This window comes from Pezoporus wallicus, unplaced genomic scaffold, assembly GCF_028554395.1.
Source record: "Pezoporus wallicus isolate ANWC-B61680 ecotype Strahan unplaced genomic scaffold, APGP_CSIRO_Pwel_v1 scaffold_2584, whole genome shotgun sequence".
Classification (NCBI taxonomy): Eukaryota; Metazoa; Chordata; class Aves; order Psittaciformes; family Psittacidae; genus Pezoporus; species Pezoporus wallicus.
Window position 1 is genome coordinate 8,179,197 of NW_026642851.1, and position 18,487 is coordinate 8,197,683.

At 34.8% G+C, this 18,487-nt stretch overlaps 1 protein-coding gene across 4 annotated transcripts in view; it reads left to right on the top strand.

Annotated features, from left to right (window-relative positions):
• MLLT10 (MLLT10 histone lysine methyltransferase DOT1L cofactor) overlaps nucleotides 1–18,487 on the top strand; it is a 129,951-nt gene that overhangs the window by 24,995 nt on the left and 86,469 nt on the right. For all 4 annotated transcript variants that reach the window (XM_057432614.1, XM_057432617.1, XM_057432618.1 and 1 more), the window contains exons 5-6: nucleotides 9,500–9,609; nucleotides 16,468–16,571. In XM_057432614.1, the coding sequence (XP_057288597.1) occupies nucleotides 9,500–9,609; nucleotides 16,468–16,571 (214 nt within the window). The remainder of the gene's footprint in view (nucleotides 1–9,499; nucleotides 9,610–16,467; nucleotides 16,572–18,487) is intronic.

The following is an 18,487-nucleotide window of genomic DNA, read 5'->3' on the forward strand; positions in this document are numbered from 1 at the left end:
TCGTACAGGTTTTTCTCATTAATTACAGAATATTTTCAGTAGCCTAAATATTCACATTACTGTAAAACTAGGACAGATCCTGAGATTGGAATGAAAGTGTTGATTTTAGCAAGGCTTTTGCCTCAAGAATGTTCTTAAAACTGAGTGCACTGTTTTCTGCGATTGCTCTGGAAACAGAAGACATGGATAATTTACATTTGGAGGTGTTAACAGTTTTTATAGCCATAGTTAACTCTTGGCTATTTGGGTTATTGGAGGTGAAGTGGGATAGGGGAAGTTCAGTTACCCTAGGTAATAGTGACTGTACTAGGCAAGTGGTTCAGTGTTCTGGAAATGTTCCTCTTAATGTTGGAAACTCAGTGCATTTGGTTCTGCACCAAGTTGCTGGTGTATCTGGATCTGGAAGAACTAAAGAGTTCGTGTGAAGAGCCAAATGGCATTTTTTGTTGCTTGTAACTCTTTTTTGGTCCACTGGAAAGTACACAGATGCCTATCGGTTCTTGGCTTGGTGATGGTGGCTGCTGTCACTGTAATTGGAACCTGTAGTGAGCCCAGAGAGATAATTCCGTCTGGATTTGATCAGAACACATCCTAATCTGCTTTAGTGTCCATCCTGTGCTTTCCATTGTCAGAGACCTGAACTGACTCTGAAAAGAAGCAGCTAAGGTCTGATCACATGTGTTTGTTCAGTTGCTTCACACTGTGTGAAAATGGTCATTCTGCTCCTGCACTTGCACAGATCTTGTAAACGATACAGTTGGATTTAAGCAGAGTGTAGCCTGGACTAATATTCATGTTGTGGCTTATGTGTCAGTGACTTATCCATGCAAAGGATTATTAAGAGTTGACTGTATTTAGCTACACATTTGATTTAATTTATTATGAGTAGTGGGACATTGCCCAGTTATGATCAGGGTGATTGTCAGAAATGTTAGGAGTAAGCTTTCAATATATTTAAAGATTTTGGCTGCCTAGTATATGTGACAGTCTTACAGCTGTGGTAAAGTTTTGTGAACAAAAAAATAGCATTCCCTGTATGTGGACTTTGTGGAATTTGTTTTTACATAAACAGTAAGGCTTTTTCAGTGTTCAGAGACTGCAGTTCTATAAATTCAGTTAGGTTACTTACTGGCTTTTATTGATTGATTTTTTAATTGATAATAAAAGTAGAACAGAGTTGAAAAAGGAATATTTTTTTCTTTGCATATGTTTATTGATAGAATTCCTTGCTAAATTCGGCATTCATATTCATTTAGGAGCACCACTGTGGTTTTAAACACATAACTGAATAGAAAAGTTTTTTAAAATGAGAAGAACTGGTATGTATTTGAGTTGCTTATTGATTTGTTGTCCTATATGAAAGAAGGCTATTGATGGAGAGATTAACTCTTCTTCAGCTTTCTGCTCTTGTGTGTGGATTGGTAGCTGGACAAAATATAAACCCATTTTTTGAAAAACAGAAAAGCAACAAGTGAGCATTTGTTTGAGGATACTTGAGAACTGTTGGCTCTAGGACATTTTTGGGCCTTTTCAATTCAGTTATGTTTCCTTAACTGTTGCACTAATTTCCTTTGGGTTTTTGTCATTTAATGAGGAGGAAATAAAATCATGACCATTTTAACTGATTACAGTTTTTTGCATTACACTTCTTCTGTCTTCTCTTAATACTGAATATGTGGTCTTGTTTTTAAGCTTATTGCTCACTTGTATCTAATATTGTTCATCTTCCATTTAAATAGTTTTCTTACAGTAATCTTTGCAATTTTCTGTAAGCCTGAAAGGCTTGATTTTTCTGTACAAGTTGTTACTTTGAAATCTGATTCCTCTGGATGATGATCAGGAATGCTGTGTAACAGCATTCTTTGTGTGACTGACTTTTCACCAAGACTTCTTTCATGCAGCTGCTTGGGAAAAGGCCAGCTAACAATGCGGTGGGTTTATGTCATGGTCCAGGCCCTCTTCCCATCCGCTGGGTTAGTGTCAGGATCTCCTAAGTCTAGAAAAATATTACACTCCAGGTTTTCTTATTGCTGCTGCTGTTATTAGAGTCAACAGCTCTCACTGTCAGGTTTAGTCTTCCAATGAGTTTTCTTGGTGTTAACATCTAAGAATGCAGATGGTGTAATGTGATATGTGCACATTCAGATGTATGTGTTTTGCAAGAAGTACTTAGAGATGTTCTGGTCCTTTTGTGCAAATTTGCAGGAGTTTTTGCATTTTGTTTTTTGTTTTTTTTTTAACTGGGAAAGACAGTAAAAATCGTTAAACGATTCAGAATATTTTATTAATATAAACACATCATCATATAGCCCACGCTGTGTATTTATTATTTATATTTCTAGTAATCATAATGTATAACTAGAATTTATTTTTTTAAAGAACTTAGATAAATATTTATGACATTTCTTCCTTTAGCTGTATAAAAGGATTTCTTGAGGGAGGGGGATGAGAATCATTAATGCCATAGCATGCCAGATAAAATTATTAAAGCTATTAGCTTGCTCAGTGGACCAGTTGAATGTAATCTGTAGCTGTTTCAAAAACAAACTATTTGCTGTGTGCTGATTGATGATTCAAAGTGAATTTTTCTTGTGTACTGAGTCTTTAGTTGAGGAACAAATTTTGATAAATGGAGAGTTTGGTGAAATTATGTAGTAGGGTGAAGCAGGGTGAAGCCTTTTCTTCATAGACAAACTTTTTTTTTTTTTTTAAGCAGAAATTATCCCTTCATTCTGTGTGCCAGTGATTTGTACCAAGATAACCAATGTGGCTGACTACCAACCACAGTGGTGAGAGCTCTAGTAGTTGGTGTGAGCACCTTTTTACTCACTTTCAAAAGGAGTGGATAACAAGATAGTGGATAAGACCATGTTAACTGTAGCAAACTTTGAAACTGTATTTATTAGGATAAGGAAAAGACTAACTTAAACTGACAGATTTCATTCTGCAGATTTTATTGTCTTTACAGGACTGAGAGATCAGGGTCAAAACAAAAGTGTATGGAATACCTTCATGAAGAGACCTATAACTAAATGTCTAAAATAGTACTTCATCTTACCCTCTGGCAAATAATAACAGTAACTGTCTTAAGCACTGGGTTCACTTCTCCAAGTGGATTAGAGTTGAGTCTTGGTGTCTGTTAGCAGATCTGATCTTTGTGGCTACTGTGAGGGTGCACTTTCATGTAATCTAGGACAGCTGTTGACCTCTGCTGAAGAGTGGACTCTGTTTTTCCCAAGAGTGGTGGGTGTTTCTGCACTGATGGTTTTGTGTATGGTAATTGTATGAACTTAGTGTGGATTTTACCACCTTATTTTCTGGTTACTGGAAGGCAAACTTTTGTTTTCCCATAAGTTTATTAATCAGGTGAATAAAATTGTATCTGCCCTGCTGCATGGCAAGTTTATACTACAGGGAGGAGTGCAAGGATGTACAGTTGAAAATAAGGAGTAAGGTGAGAGCTTTCCTGTCAGTGACAGCCCTAAATGGATTGAGGTGTATCCTTAATTTATAACTTGGAGCAACCCTAATAAGAAACTAACATTTCAGCAAATAAAGATTTTTGCATGCTAGAATAATGTATTTGCTTGGTTTAGGAGTGAGCTGTAGTTACAAATAAAGTAAGGTTTCCTTAGTGAGGTATAATAGGCTCTTCAGGAACTTACACAGAATGCATAAGCAAATTTTACTCTGGAATCAGTGCATGGTTAGGAGATGCTGATGGCATCCCAGAGCTCTCTTGGGGGACCAGATTGGCACTATGGCTGGATCTTGGTGTGACTTCATGGTTCTGGTCTCTACAGTCTGTTACTGCTTTGCAGCACAGCTTCAACGTTGACTGTGGGACGTAGCCCTGGTATAGTGCTTACTTTGTGCCTGTTAGTTCACAAGCTATAGGTGGGCTTTTTGATTTGGATGGCAAGATGGATTATAAGTCTGTTGCTGTTACTTGATTATGAAGTAAAAAATTATAAAATCAAGGCTTCAGATTCTGCACTAGAAAATTTAAAAGTACTGTGAATTAAGTTGAAAATGGTTGTGAAACAAGCTTTGAACACTTAAGTGGTAGTTGTAAAGGCAAGAATCTAGTTAGATGGGTAATGTACTCCATATTATTTATCACCCTGAATTTTCTTCATTGATTTTAGATTACTTAGGTAGAGTTAGCTTCTAGTTATAGAGTTCTTTGTTGGTAACAGTCTTTTGTTTGCTGATGGTGAAATTATTAGGAGTTACCGGTTCTTTGTTACCTTGGGATAACAAATCAACTATTTATTTTCAGTTAGGGTTCTGAAGCCTGAGATTTTTTTCTCTAAATGTTAATGAATAATGTATATTCAAATTATACCTGCCTAAGTATGTATTTATTGCTAGATTTTCAGTGGCCTAAAAATCAGTTATCTTACTGAAATCTCAGCAGAAGATTGGTAAAATTTGTATAGATTCTGTGCTGGTGAGAAAACATTTTCCATACCAGAATGAAATATAAAAATCGACAAAACTCAGTAGTGTGTCTTTCTGAGGGATAAATGGAAATAAAAGCAAAGGTGGAAGTTCATAAGACATGTTTAAACTTTCAAGGCTTTTCAACATGTATTTCCAATTTCTGATATTGGATAAAACTGTTTTCATTATTATTGTTATCATCAGAGTAATCTTGGGAGTTTTTTAATGTTGATATCAGATAAAACTGTTTTCATTATTATTGTTATCGGTGTAGATCTTGCAGTTGGTTTGTATGTTGTTTTGATGTTGTTTTAATGTTGATTAAAGTTGTACCTTAAGATGTCTCCAAAGGAAAGTGTCTTAGCTATACATGTATGATGTATCTTAGAAAGAACAGTGGATTTCTTTTTTTTTTTTTTAACAGAAAGGTAGGCAACATTTCCCAGAGTTATTGGACATGAAAGTAGAGTGGAAGTAAATATTTTAAATCTTAATTTGACTGTCACCAGTAAGTTATTTCTAATAAGTAATAATCGAAACCTGATGACGTTCTGCCATACCTGGATGGAGACATTGATGCAGAAAATTGGATCATTTAAAGCAAAAAGTGGCAGTGAATCTGCCAGCACGTGGGAGCCAGCTGCATGTATTTTTTTCCAGTAGTTTCAGTTTCAGTTCTGATAAGAATGCACAGAAACAAGCAAACTCAGTGGCTGATTTTAACCCTTGTAATACATTTCTTCATTTATTGTTTTTAAGCTAAAGAGTAAATTTGTTTTAAAAGAAGCGAGGCAGTGTGATCTACTAAAAATATTATTGAGGAAAGCATATATGTTAAATGGCCACCTTCTTGAAGACTGAAAAATAGTCAAATAAGGGAAAAAAAAAATCAGAGAAAATTCAGAGGATAGGCATAATTTCAGAAACATTTGTAAGGTGCCAGTGCCTGCATTTGCAAAAACCTGTCACCTTCCTCCAGTTCCCTTCCAGTTAAAATTTTTGTGGAAGGGAGATGAAAGTGAAAGTAACTTGAGTGTAATTCAGTAATAGTAAGGAATATTCAGGAATAGTAAGAGTTTGTTAGCAATTACTGCAAATTTTATAAGTAAAATTAAAAGAAATGAGTAATAAATGTGTGGCCAGTTGTTTGCAAACCATGCACAACCAAAGCAAGTGGAAGCTTATCATTGATGTAAATAGTAAAGGATATGGTCTATGCAGATGGTTTTAATAAACTTATTTGGAACAAAAGTGATTGAAAAATGTCTAAGTTTGGGTAACAGTTTAGAAAAGTCGGTATCCTGTTGTTATTTCTGTGTGATGTTTTGGGTCAAGAGGAATGGTAATAAGATAATTTCAGTTCCAACAGAAACATGAGAATGTTTTAAATGTAAAAATGTTATTGACTGTGTAGAAGAGTGCCCCTGGATTTTTATTTTTTTTTTAACTCTAAGACATGGGTATACAACAGTTTTTTTCATGCTTAAACATTGCGGAAGCTTGAAAGGACTGGATTTAATAATGTGTGTGTGTAGGAGATACGTAGTTGTTGATGAAATTTGTCAATTAACCAAGCGTAATGTAGCGGGTGGTTCAAATAGGAAGTTTATAGCACTATTTTTATGTCTTGGAGTTACTTGAAAAAGACGTATTTTAATGTAACCTTAAATATTGTAAATCCTTATAAATTCTTGCTATTTTTATGGGGTATATGTACAGTTTGTATGGGTGTCTTTTTAGTATGCTTCATTATCTCTATTGACAAAGTAGGCAACTGTCACTCAGTAAGAAACAGCAGACAAAAGCACTCCATTTTGAACCTGCCAATAAGTACTTTATAATGTTGGGATTATGAGCTCTCTGCTCTGCCTGAGACTGGTTGTCTAAAACAGAAGGAAGTGAGCAGAGAATGGGGGGAAGTGTTTTGCTGTTACATAGTCAAGAGACTGCTCAGTTGCGGAAAACATTAAAAGTGGGGTCTGCTTGTGTCCTAGTAGCTCATTCTTCTATCAGTGAGATAGGGGAGAGCTGTCACATTTACTTTTTTGCTTTAGGTGTCCTTACTTCCATGCTTACTCTTTGTAGCAAGAGTGACTAGTCTTTTGATGCTTGGCATAAAGATGATGATTGTTTTCTTCCTTTCTGTTTTCTGCTGTCTGTTCCTTATATGGCTAGACTGAATCTTCTACACCTCACTTAATTTGAAAAGTTCTGTTGAAGAGTCAGTAGACCTTCTTGAGTTCTCCAAAGATGGAGATTCCACAACACCTTTAGGCAGATGGTCCTTAACCACACTTGTTATGGAAAAATGCATTCCTTCTTCTTTCTTTATGGAGAGCTGCTGAAGCTCTGCCTCTTTTGGTTCTTCCAGGTGAGCTGGGTGTTGCTCTGTGACAATTTCATATTTCTTCACTAGTTAATCTTTGGACAAAAGAACATTTAAGCAGTTATGTACGGGATCTCTGCATGCTACTGGGAGCTCATGCTGGAGTTTAGGCTCCTTTTATTGTGGGCATTTGAGGCTGGTAGCATAGGGGTGCTGGAGCCTCCGCTGTGGATAGATTTATGTGATTTTTCAGCAAGGTCAGATTATCTGGGTTCTAAAGATGCCAGATGAAAATCAGTGGATTCCATTCCTTGTCCTCAGTTCTCTGGGTGCTTATTGACCCCTTGTTCGAAAAGTGTCTTAGTGCTGTGGTACTTCATTTATTTCATTATATAGATACTGGTTTTGTTTTCATGAAAGATGAATGTGTGCTGTTGCCCCCAGCTATCCTAGATGTATGCTCTGTGTTTTGGAAATCAAAATACTTTAAGCTTACAGGTTTTGTTTGTTTGTTTTTTTTTTGATAGTGATGGAGTAATATTCAGTTACAGTTACTTCTGAAAGTGGTTTCTTGCAAAAATTTTTTACTTACTAAAATTTCAGTTGGCTTAGTGATTTTTCTTTTAATGTCTCTGGTATATGTTGTATATTTACATAATATTTTTTCATTATAAGTAAGAGTAACTGGAGTACAGGGTTGATTATTTCTGTAGTAAAAGCATTTGCCATCTGTTTATGTGTAATTCTTCTACTGGTTTGAAGGCTTTATCAGATGAAAGGTGTTTGAGTTAATCTTTTGAGAAGAGATTTAAGGAGAAATACTCACCATTAACACCGTGTTAATATTTATCTGTCTGTCTAGTAAGATGACTCTGGTTTAGGGCATTTTGCAAGTCTTAGAAAACTCCTTATAAATTTATTCCCTGAAGACATGTCAGGTAGAGAAAAGAACAAAACAGGTCTGTGAGTTTTACAGGTTTTTGGTTGTTTTTTTTTTTTGGTCTGTCACTGTTTATTTTAAAATGGTCTGTTGGAACAGTTTATAAAAGCAGCTCAAGTTGGCAGTTTATTTTTTGTACTCTTATGCTCATGCCCTTTCTGTGTGGAATAATTCTACAAACTAATTATGAATGAAATGATGAAGGAGCACAGATACTGTACTTAGTTGCAGATGAATTGCTAGACTGTTATGTTGGCTGTACAGTTGTGTGTGCACTTTTCATTTTGTATACAGATTATAACTGCCAATGTAGTAAATGGGAAGGGAGATACCAGTTGGTTTGAACAACTAGAAAAGATTTGTGCTTTAAGAAAAGAATAAAAAACACAGATGCAATTCCAGATATCATTCCAGAATCTCAACAGTACTAGTCTAAGTAAGTACAGACTTTTAACATTTAGCTCAGTTTGAGTCAAAGTGCAGTTGGATGAAGAAATTAAGAATCTTTAGATTCAGTAGAGCAGTTGAAAAGAGAAAATGCAAGATGAAAACAACACAGAAAGGTCTGCAGTGAGGCAGTATGGTGAGCTGTGTAGGTTTTTTTTTTGTTGTTGTATTGGCTTTATTTATTTATCTTTAGTTACAGGATGCGTTTGCACAATGATAATTTACTTTGTTTACCTATTCTAATAATCTGTCAGGTTATCTAATTATTTAAGTCTATCATTTTATGTCCTTAATATTTGCATGCAGGTAAGCCTGGGTAGGAGGAATACATAATAATTTTTAAAGTGTACTGAAGATCTTATGACAAAAGACTTTAGGGAAGAACAGAGTTAATGCTAAATGCTTAGTTACACTGAATTCACTTTCAGATGAGGTAGCTCTGTACTATGTGATATTACTCTAATCCTGTCATTAGTGTCAGTATATTAATATGTTGGGTTAGCTGTGTAGCAGCTTTTGCTAAACTTACAGTTAAGGCAAACTGTCCTCCACTGAAACAAACTGACAATTCTCAGGATCTTAGTATTAGAAAAAGGACCTAAAATTAGCTGGTTTCTTTCTGAATTGGTGTTTTCCCTCTCCCGCATAAAATCAAATGTCAGACAATTGGGAACGTTCACTTCTTGAAATGTTGTTAAAGCACAGTATGGTAGGTAACTAAGCATTTGTTGATGATCCCAAGTAAATGAGTTAGAACAGGAGTGGATGTAGGAGTTGATATTCCTATGAAAAAATGAGTTGGCCTGACCTTTAAAGAAGGAAGAGATTTTTTACAGGGAGGATGTGGGTATATGTCTCTTGGAATTTCTTTCTATATAGGAGTCTAATCAAATTTGAATGACTTTGTTTAAATAAAAACTATACACAGAAGTCTTATATGATGGTAATGCTTGCATGAATACTAGTTTGTTCAGATGATATTTCCCTTTTGCAGGAATTTGCATAGGTTTTATGCAATGACTATGTTAATCCAAGACATTAAAGAAATAACCTGTTTTCAGTTTGTATGATGCTGTTTGTATAAATAGTATCTGGATTTCATGGAGTATTACTCGTATAAATTCTCCACTGAAAAAACTTAAAAATATATTACAGCTTATCTAAACTTTGGATAATATAAAATGAAATGTAAACGTGACTAAAGTAACTTATGTCTGTAACATTCCAAACAGGTAAAACAGTTTGTGGAAAAAAGTGTTATAAAAGCTTCTTTGTATTATAATTGAAATGTCCTTTGACCTTCTAGAAAACATTAAAATTGCAATTATAACTTTTTGTAGGTTGGGCTCATGTGGTTTGTGCTCTGTACATTCCCGAGGTGCAGTTTGCAAATGTTTCTACAATGGAACCTATCGTGTTGCAGTCTGTTCCTCATGATCGTTATAATAAGGTATAATTATATGTCTTTTTATCTATATCTAATGTGTTTATTTTAAGACTTGTGAGTTTTAATAATCTAAAACTACACTTCTTAGAATGCAGTTCATGTCAAATTCATAAATGTATGCAGTAATGCTGTATGTTTTCTGCTATGACTATGATAAATTCAAGAATTAAGAAAGCTATTATTAAATTAAGCTGTAAGGTTATCTGCCATGTCTCATTATTCTTTACAGATTAGGGACTGTTTTGTTAATTAAAAATATTGTGATTTTTGAATAACAGTTTATTTTGAAAGGAATGTGAAATATTTCCCATAGGTTAAAATATTATTACAGCTTATTTGAAATCTTGTTGTTAATTACCAGTAAGTCATACTGGTTTAAGTATTGACATGAACACAAGCATGTTCATAGACATTTCCTTTAGGAAGAAAAGCTATGCTAATATATTAAGGCAAAAGCTTACAGACTTTTGCCTCTGAAAACAGTATTCACTTTAGTGGGATTATTTCCTTATAGAACTCCTTCTAAATAAGTGTCAGTGAGATGGAATGTTCTCTAAACCACAGTGATACTTTATTTAAAAATAAAAAAGGGACAAAAAGCACAAAGCAAAGTAATATAAGTTATTAATAACTTATTAATGTTCTATATCAGTAGCCATATTTTTCTACTTGTTTCATTTGCGCTACCTCTTCCTCACTTGATTTAAGTGTATTCTGCTTTGTATTTTCCTTTCTGTAGGCAGCAAATGGAATTTCTGCTTAGTTTGATTACATATTTTCCTTGTGTTGTTCCTTTTACCTCTAGTTTCTTTCTTTTACTTTATTTTTGGTGGACACTGGGGTAAAGGATGAATAGGCTGTGTTAGGGAAGAAAGAAAGAAAGAATAAAAGGAAAAAAGACATGTATCACCTCTTGTGTTCTTCCTACAGGGAAACCAATCCTGTTCATGTTGTTTCAGTGACCTCTCTCTTTTGCTGCTCCCCTTCCCCAATTTATATCTCTGATTTACACCATGCACCCCTGCCTCTTTCATAAAATCATTTAGTTTTGAAAAGACCTTTAATGTCATAGATTCCAACCATTAACCTCACACTGCCAAGTCTGCCATGTCCCTAACATCTACACGTCTTTTAAATACCTCCAGGGATGGTGACTCCATCACTTCCCTGGGCAGCCTGTTCCAATGCTTGACAACCATTTTGGTGAAGAAATATTTCCTAATATCCAATCTAAGCCACACCTGAAGCGACTTGAGGTCAATTCCTAGCCTTTTTTTCTTTTTTTTTTTTCAGACTTTGGTCTTTTCCTTATCTGTTTCAGATTCTTACAGTTGCTCTCAGTATATTTTGCCCATCATATACTGCTGTATCTGAAAAAGCTGAAGTAAAAATCTAGGTTCTTGTCAGGCTTTCTCACTAGACAGTACCTGAGCATCTGTGTAGGCTTCTCACTGTTGGCTTTCTTCTGCATTGGCAAGTGCATGCAACAGTAGGATTAAGTGCAGAAGTAATAAAATTTTTGTGCCTGGACACAAAGCAGTACAGATTTGTTGTAGTAGATGAGTTTATTTTCTTCTCTCCTCAACCCTGAGCCAATAGCACATCTGTTTTCTCAGTTTTCATCGAGTGGTAGTAATAACTTCTTTTTTTATTGTTAGTGGTTCTTCCCTAATATTCTTCAAAGATTTTGTGGAACACTTTGGATTCTGTTTTATCTTGCACCATTTCCATTGATTGGATGAATAAATCCTTGTAAATTAAAAAAAAATGTACCCTGAGTATTCTAATATTGTTCTCAAAGTCCTTTGGTTGTCTCTGTCTTTAGTCTTTAATTCCTTTTTGTTACAACTTTTTTTGCTTCCTTTTTTGATATTTTCTCGTTCCAAATACATGATATATAGTTATTTTTTACTGCTAAAATTCCAGTCTGCATTTTGTTGGTCTGAATTCACCGTGAATTTTTTTGCTTGCTAGCTAATTAATAGTGCCATACAGAGGATATAGATAAAAGTTCCTGATGTTGTCTACATCTTAGTTTTCTGCATTTTTGGTGGGTGTTCTGATTTGGGCCTATTTTCCATGTTCCGTAACAGTCAGCCTAAAACTACTTAGGTCAGTGCTTGACCATAACTGTTTGCCAAATCTACTTCTCAAAAAAACCAGCTTTTATTTCCCATTTCCTCCAAAATTAATAAAAGCTTTACAAAGATACTGAACTAAAAAAAAAAAAGTAAAAAAAAAAAAAGTATAATTTAAATAAATACAATTTATACTGAACAGCAAGCAGGGCAGGGGATAAAATCATTGCAGGCTACCAAAAAGGGAATGAGTAGTTGTCTTGGGTTTGGGGTTATTGTTCAAAACTAGTCCACTCGGGAACTGGTGGCAGTTTAGCCACAGCAGTACCAAACTCAACTTACATATTTATATGTATTTTTATATATTATTTTATATTTATAATGGCTTATACAGGCCACTACAGTATATTGTAAAATATGATGAGACCTGTATCAGAAGTGTTAAGGATTGGGGTACCATCCCTAGCCTGGAAATTACTTTTTGTTTCTATAGAGCTCAGCTTTTGCAGTCTTTATACATAAATAGATACAGAAAATGAATATTTTTATTATATATTAATATATAAATATATAATAATATAACATAACGTATAATAATATTTATTAATATCTATTTTATTATCTTTACTGATAGTAGTTGTGGATTTCAGGGGAATCAAAGAAATGTGTGTAGTGCTGTTGCTGCATTAAACTTCCTGAAACCAATTTAATTGCACTTCCAACAGCAGTCTAGCCGTAACAGCACAGTTGCCAGTAGTTGCCAACTGGGTACTCTCCCAACTTGTTTGATAAGGCTGTAGCCAGTGCCAAGTTTGGTGCTGCTGTGGCTAAACTGCCACCAGTTCCCGAGTAGGTTAGTTTTGAACAATACTCCAAAACCAAGACAACTACTGATTCCCTTTTCAGGTAGCCTGCAATAATTTCATACACTACTGTCCTTGCTGTTCGGTATAAATTGTATTTTTTTTTTTTTAAAGAAAGTTCAGAAACTTTGTAAAGTATTTAACTTTGCCTATATCTATTTGGAAGGAAATGGGAACTAAAAGCTGTTTTTTTGAGAGGTAGGTATGGCAAACAGTTCTTAAAACATTTGTTGCACACTGTGAACAAATGTAAACATGTAATTAAAAAAAAAGTGGCTATAGTTGCTTCTCTTTTTAGAGAGGCTTAATGCTAATTTCGTTCTGTCTGTCAGCTCAGGTTGAAATAGGATGATTTTAAGAAATATTTTATTTCCTGTGAAGTCCTCAATAATTCTCTGTGTGTGGCTGGATACATACAGAATTTTAGCATATGGAATTGGAGGAAAATAGAGGCTGATGAAAATTACCCTAAGGGGAGCATATACTGTAGTCTTTATAATAAACACCATTGGCATTTTGCCAGGAGATAGTACTTAATTTACACAGTTTTTTCTATGAGCTTGTTTCTTTATTGAACGCTGTGAAATATGTAATATTGTAAAGTACAGTAATCTTAAATGCAAGAAGAAACATAGACACCAAAGCATGGGGCTTGTCAGTATCAAGGCGTCTGTCTGTTATTTCCTTGAAGTTTACCTGCTTCTGGGATAAAAACCGTCATATTAATGAATCCACTGAATGACTTGCTTAGCGGGTTAACTAACAGAAAAGCTTTTCTTCCACAGTCACTTCCAAAACCAAATGGACTAGTAGTTGCTCTCCTATTTAGTAAATGTTTATTATTCCTGGGTGGTTATGCATGGATTGTACCAATTTATTTTATGTGGGCTTTATTTGTCTATTTCAGGTTCGTTGGAAAGTATGTGGTAATTGAATATAATTACTGCTTTTAGGAACCTCTTTTAAGAACTGATTAAAGAATAAGTGCATTTGGAGTTTCTTAATCTGCCTAGTATTAAAGGCAGCTGTTAGGTATATTTCAGTACTTGCTGCAACAATGAGAAGTTTACGTACAACTCCTAGATTTGATTCTGTAAGCATGCAATGCTGTTGGGTAGCTGTTGTGAGTAAACAATTTCTCAGAGTACTTTTTGTTCTGTGAGGTATTTCTTGTCCTATGTTCCCTTCTGTCAAGGCTTTCGGGAAGAAGGTTTACATTTTGAACCTTCAAAGGAAAAATACTGACAGGAACGTAAAGGCAGTATTGCAAAATACGTATTTTGACTTTAAAGAAACTAAGATATTTGTTGCCTTTTTTGGGTAAAATTTCCTTGCTGAGTCAAAAGCCTGGTGTAATGATTTGCATATTTTCCAGTGAGTTTGGAGTAGTCTTAAGGTACTCTCTTTCCCTAAGAGGTCTGAAGAATAGCTCTACTTTAGGTAGTGGGACACACAGTTTTGCACTTCCACATTCCAGAGGTTTCAGAGGGGATGTAGCAATTGCATGGATTTGCAAATGCATGAAAATCTTTATTTTCCTGCTTTGTGAAAGCCAGACAAAGGTTCTCAGGCTTCTTGTCTAAGAGAAGGTAGAAGTATGAGAAGCTCAGCTTTAGAGAGAACTTACCCTCCATATTGGAACAGGAAGATGAACTTTCTTTGGCCCTGTTTCATATGGAGGGTTAGGAATCAGGTTTTATACTTCTCATGACTATGGTAGGAAGAATAGAAGTTCACTGAGCTTGTGAAAATGGGTAAGCAGTCCACCATGTGTTTAAACTTGTTCATAATGTAGCTGGTAGTTTGTTATAATTTTCAGAAAAAATTAAGTCATTTTACTGTAAATTGGTTGAAGGGGTCCAGAAACACGTGCAGTATGTAGTGTTGAAACCACATGCTTACTAACTGGAATGCTTATATTGCTTTTCTTTCCGAGTTCAGTGGGGAAAAAAATTACAGATCTTAAGGCAGAACTCTGAAAAAACAGGACTGTAACTGGAGCTTGAGTTTTATGGGGTCTGTTGAACTCTCTGTTTATAGAGGTACCTTACTTTTGAAGTTACTTGCACTTAATATAGTTACTCAGATGAGGTTGATAGATCATGACCTTGTTTGTTCCTAAAATCTGAAATGTGTCAGGTCATGTTATGGAAAGCTAAAAAGCAGCCAGTCTCAGACCCTGTCAAACAACTGAATTATCTGTATGCACTACCTTTATGTACAAAGGGAGCAAGGCAAAGAATTAAGTAGGATTATCCCCTTTCTGATCCTTCAAATGTTAGGGTATGATTTTAGGCTGTATTAGCTATTGGGTTGAATGCTTTTTAGAAGTCTTGCGGAAACTGTACAAGAATGACTCACCTACCCCAGAGCCCAGCATGTTAACAAAAATGCTTTAGTTAGCTGACATTTCATGTTAAATGTTGTTCTAAATACCTGTAAAAGGTTGTTCTGATCTCAGAATTTCACTCATTCTCATGGCTTTGCAAGTAATAGTGGTTTTGTGTTATATTCTTTTGATATTTTTATTTCAGTGGTATCAGGGTCCATTTTTCTTAAACTGTACTTTCTACCTCCTATGATTGATGTTTTTTTATTTATTCGACTCATTCTTTGCCTCACAGAAGGGAGGTTGTGACACAATTGCGATAAATCAGTTACAGTTTAAATATAGACAATTTTTTGCGGGGGAGGAGGGAAAGAAGTTTTTCTTTTCTCATCTAAGATCTTGTAATGGGATATCTACAGAGGTGGCAGTGTGTTGTTGGCAGTTGTTACCTCAGCAAGGTTCTCTCTCATTTTTAAACAGATGCTTGACTGGTCCAGTGCTGGAGGATACTTTCATTACGAATCTACTCTTAAACTGTTAAATTTTACACGTAAATGTGATACGATAAAATCTCTCTAAATGGCATTTCAGTAATTAGGACAGTAAAAAATGGGAAGAGGTTTGGCTTTGTCTGATGTATCTGCCTGAAGTGCTGGTGAGAGATTGTGGTGATGTCTAGTACAATAGTGAGCTTCCATACAGCATGTATCCACATTTATTTGCCTCATGGTTAAAAAAAATAAAAAAGTAATTGTGTATTCTTTTTGTCTTTTTTTTTTTTTAACTTCAATTTTACTGACAACTTTTTGAAAATATTACAAATTGCCACACTATCCCAGTAAAACAAATGAATAAATTGACAGAAATGCTATGTCAGGTACTAGACAGGGTGTTTTCATTCTAGCTTGTTTTTGAGGTTGAAATGGGCTTGATACACTAATTTAAGCTTTGTTTACAGGGGATTCTTGCTTGATTAGTTTCTAAGTTATTTATGAGGCTGTCCAAATCATGCTGAAATTAAAACAGAGTTCTGTTAAACAACTTATTTAATTAAAATAACTGAGCATCATATGACTGTTGAAGCATGCTTTGAGACTTTACACCAAATGTATGAATAAAATTTTGTTAGCAGTTTTTCTGCATTTAATTTTGTAGATGTATGCATGTATATCATATGGTATCTTGTACCATTGGGCACTCAGTCTAATTTGATGTTTCTGAATGCCATCAATACAGGTAATGATAAACAAATGCGAAAATTATTGTAACCTAAGAGGGCATAAACAAAAACTTGAAAGCAAGGAAAATTTTGAAGCTTAATGCTAGTTAACTGTTGGCTGTTTAACCATTTGGCTAGTTGAACAGTGATATAGAATTTACATAAATTAGTATTTGTACTGTGTTAGAGTTGGTAAAGCGTTACACGAATCCCAAGTATCTACTGGCTGATCTCCTGCAAACATACATAGTTAGACTTTTAGAAGAAGTTCTTAATAAGCTTAGCTGCAAAATCCAATAGTTCTCACCCAAGAATCTGTAACAAAATGTATTTGTATGCTTCTTATCATGTTAAGTATTTTCTCTTTGATAGACATGCTATATTTGTGATGAACAAGGCAGAGAAAGTAAAGCAGCCACTGGTGCTTGTATGACATGTAATAAACATGGATGTCGACAAGCTTTTCATGTAACATGGTAAGTATAATTTATTATTTAACATCTCTGATGTTCCAGAAAGAATCAGTGCACACAATGTAATGAATAAACTATTTATTTAGGTTATTTCTGAGTAAAGAAATGTAATAAAGTGGGCTGTGTAGAAATACCTAACTTTATTATAATACAGAATTTTTGCTAGCAATGTAGTAGGAGCAGCATAGACAATTCTTGTCAGCTGCAAAAGCTTTCTGATAATGTTCCTTTGGGTTGTGTTCAATGCCATGTCCTCGTGTGAATAAGCTTTAGTGGTTTGTTTTTTTCCTTAAATTATTTTTCTTAGATGATGTTTTATAGGATGTGGGAATGTTTGAGATTGTACGCCTGCTGGTTTGATACTTAATTCTGGTGATTTACCAGATTTCCCAGTGGGGAAAAATTGCTGAGTTATACGTAAACATGCACTAGACTCACCCCTTCTTGTACATATTTCCAAACATTTGGATGCAGTTCACCATGCTGGTTTTATCTAAATGGTACACATCTATCCTGAACTATTGATTTAGGTTTCGTGTGTAGCTGTTGAAGAAACAGTTATGTCCGCTACCTGATTGATTCTACTTTAAGATATTTAGGCTTGCTTGCATTGAGGAGATGCTTGTCTCACTTTATGGACTTCTAAAGAGGCTGGATAATTAATTTAAGTCATATGTCAACAGGTAAAAGGAAGCAAAAGGAGTTTCACACCAAAATTTACAGGCATTATTTGTTTTTTTCAAATTCAGCTGAAGCTATTTTGCAGTAGATAGATAGCAGATTTACACAGACTGTCTAGCTACATAATCTGTGGATTTACCCGTCTGTTTTATGAGTGCTTCAGTATGCTGCTTCTTGACCAGCTTAGTCAGGGAAGTGGTATTTGCACACCTACTTAAATTACTTAAATGTATTTTCTTCAGTGCCATCAAGTGATACTTGGAAAGTCTTGTGCATATCTTAAAGGATATAATACTGTAGTTTAGGCACTGTTTTCTTGGCAACCCTTCTTTCAATTACCTGACTATCTGGCAGGCTTTCATAAGCATCTAATTTTTCATTGGATGTATCAATGTCAAGATTCTTTTTATGGTGCAAATGGATTGTGTTCCTCAAAGCATGTGTACCATGTAAAGAGGTTACTTGGATGTGAAATAAATGTATACATCCAAGTTTTTGGATGACAGTCTCTTTTCTTTCAAACACTTGGAGGCATACAGGAGTCCTTTTCAATTTTTTTGTTAATTTGAAAACCCTGTTTTTAGTGAATGCTGTAAAGTACATGAGAACTAGGTTAAAAATGAAACTGTATTGCCAATTCTTAAGATTTTTTGATTGTAAACCCCTGAGGTTTGTACTATAAAATTATACCTGGACAGAGACTACTGTGACTGAGGATACTGAGAGGCTTCTGTAATATTTAAAAAATGAAAGAAAAATGTGAGAACTACAGAAGGCAGAGATCCAGGGTCAGGTGTATCAGTTTTAGGTTAACAGAACTAATGTCTAAGGAAGAATGAGCTTGAGTCCGTCTGGTTTTGTATGGCGATAAATTATTGTTTAAAGATATCCTCTTAAATGTTGTCTTGAGTTGGCATCTGCTGTAGGTGTACATGTATTTGGGAAGCAGTATTTCTGGATTGCCCAGGAACGTAAAGTATAAATAAGGGGAAAGTGATTTTAAAAAGCAGTGAAAATAAGCTGCCTTATATATTGTTCTTTCATTTCAATACTCCCGTGCGTAATTTTGACTGTAACATTTCATTATCATGCTAATGAAAATTATATGGAAAATCAAACTGAATAGTTTGTTTTTCAATGTCTTAAGTTGGTTTTGACAAGAAAAATTGACATTGCATGTGGTGAAAACCAAATTTGATTGAAAAAATATAGTAGAGTAAGGTAATAAACTAGCCTAG